Source organism: Apis dorsata, unplaced genomic scaffold, assembly GCF_000469605.1.
Source record: "Apis dorsata unplaced genomic scaffold, Apis dorsata 1.3 scaffold_486, whole genome shotgun sequence".
NCBI lineage: Eukaryota > Metazoa > Arthropoda > Insecta > Hymenoptera > Apidae > Apis > Apis dorsata.
Genome location: NW_006263721.1, coordinates 937,392 through 938,757, shown reverse-complemented (window position 1 = coordinate 938,757; position 1,366 = coordinate 937,392). Strand labels below are relative to the sequence as shown.

General features: G+C 20.6%; 1 protein-coding gene across 1 annotated transcript in view; it reads left to right on the top strand.

Moving 5' to 3' along the window:
* Positions 1-1,366, top strand: part of LOC116186166 (FK506-binding protein 5) — a 6,117-nt gene that overhangs the window by 1,684 nt on the left and 3,067 nt on the right. The window contains exons 2-4 of the mRNA XM_031512613.1: positions 4-201; positions 284-568; positions 646-929. Coding sequence (XP_031368473.1) covers positions 4-201; positions 284-568; positions 646-929 — 767 coding nt within the window. The remainder of the gene's footprint in view (positions 1-3; positions 202-283; positions 569-645; positions 930-1,366) is intronic.

Sequence of the window (1,366 nt, the reverse complement as noted above, 5' to 3'; positions counted from 1 at the left end):
TAGATGAAGAAGATAATATTATACCATCACCTTCTCTGGGAAATATTAATGAAAATTTGACAGATAATGTAACTATACATATTTATAAAGAAAGTACCACAGGAGGACATTGGTGTGCTCGAATTATATTCTTTGTCATTTTAATAATGCTTGTGGGTCTAATTGGTATAGTTATCTTTGAGCATAGGGGTACTACAGATAGTAAGTGAATTATATATATATTTTTAATATAAATATATTATTTTCTTTTTATATAATATTATTATATATTTCATGTTATAAGTCAGTACTCCATTAGAATCTTCTCGTTGGGCTTTTATATTTGAAGGATGGGTTGATGACTCTGCATTATTATCTAATGAAGAATCACATGATAATGAACAAGAAACTAGAGAAATAAAAAAGGAAACAAAAGATGCTGAAGATAAAAAAACTATAGAAATTAAAATTTCTAATGAAGAAGAAATTCAAGAAGATAAAATATCAAATGAACAGACAGAGGAAGAAAAAGAAACAATAGATGAAAATGAATCAAATGAAGAGCAAAATATTTTTCAAAGTAAAGAAGGTATCAAAATATAATTAATTCAAACTTAAAATATTTTTACAATTTTTGAATATAATATAAATTTTAATTTATTATAGAAGAATTAAACTATGAAAATGAATTTGAAGACAGAGAACAACAAGAAGATATATTGGGAGAAGATATTACACCAGAAGAATTTGATGATATTAATGTGCTAGAAGAAATATATAGTATTAGTACAGAAAAATTTTCAGATGAAAAAAATATTTTATATGAAACAGATAGTCAATTTGATAAAATAATAAAAATGACAAGAAATGAAGATGAAAAATTTGAAAATTTTTTGGATATTCCTGGTATTAATGAAATTAATGATGACAATTTAGAACCTTTAGAAGAGGTAAAATTAAGATAAAATTAATAAGATATTACTTCTTTGTATGCAAAGTATTTCATTTAAAATTATAATATATCTTAATTAATAATTTTTGTTATTAATTATTTTATTATATCAATTAATATTTTTTTATAAAATATATCAAATACTACTACATCAAATAAATTATATACAATAAACATATATTAAAAAATATGATTAAATTTGAAAAAATAATTCATAAAATCTTCAGAAATTTTTTTATTCGTAAAAAAACTAAAAGCATCAAAATATATATTTTTTGGAACCAACTTCCATCCAAACATTTCTTGCTTTAAATAATAATAATAACAAAAATTAATGAATGTAATATTCAGATGGGACATTTTGCATGCATATATATATAATATCTTTTATTATTTATTAATTTATATCTTATCTTTAATAATTTATATTATATT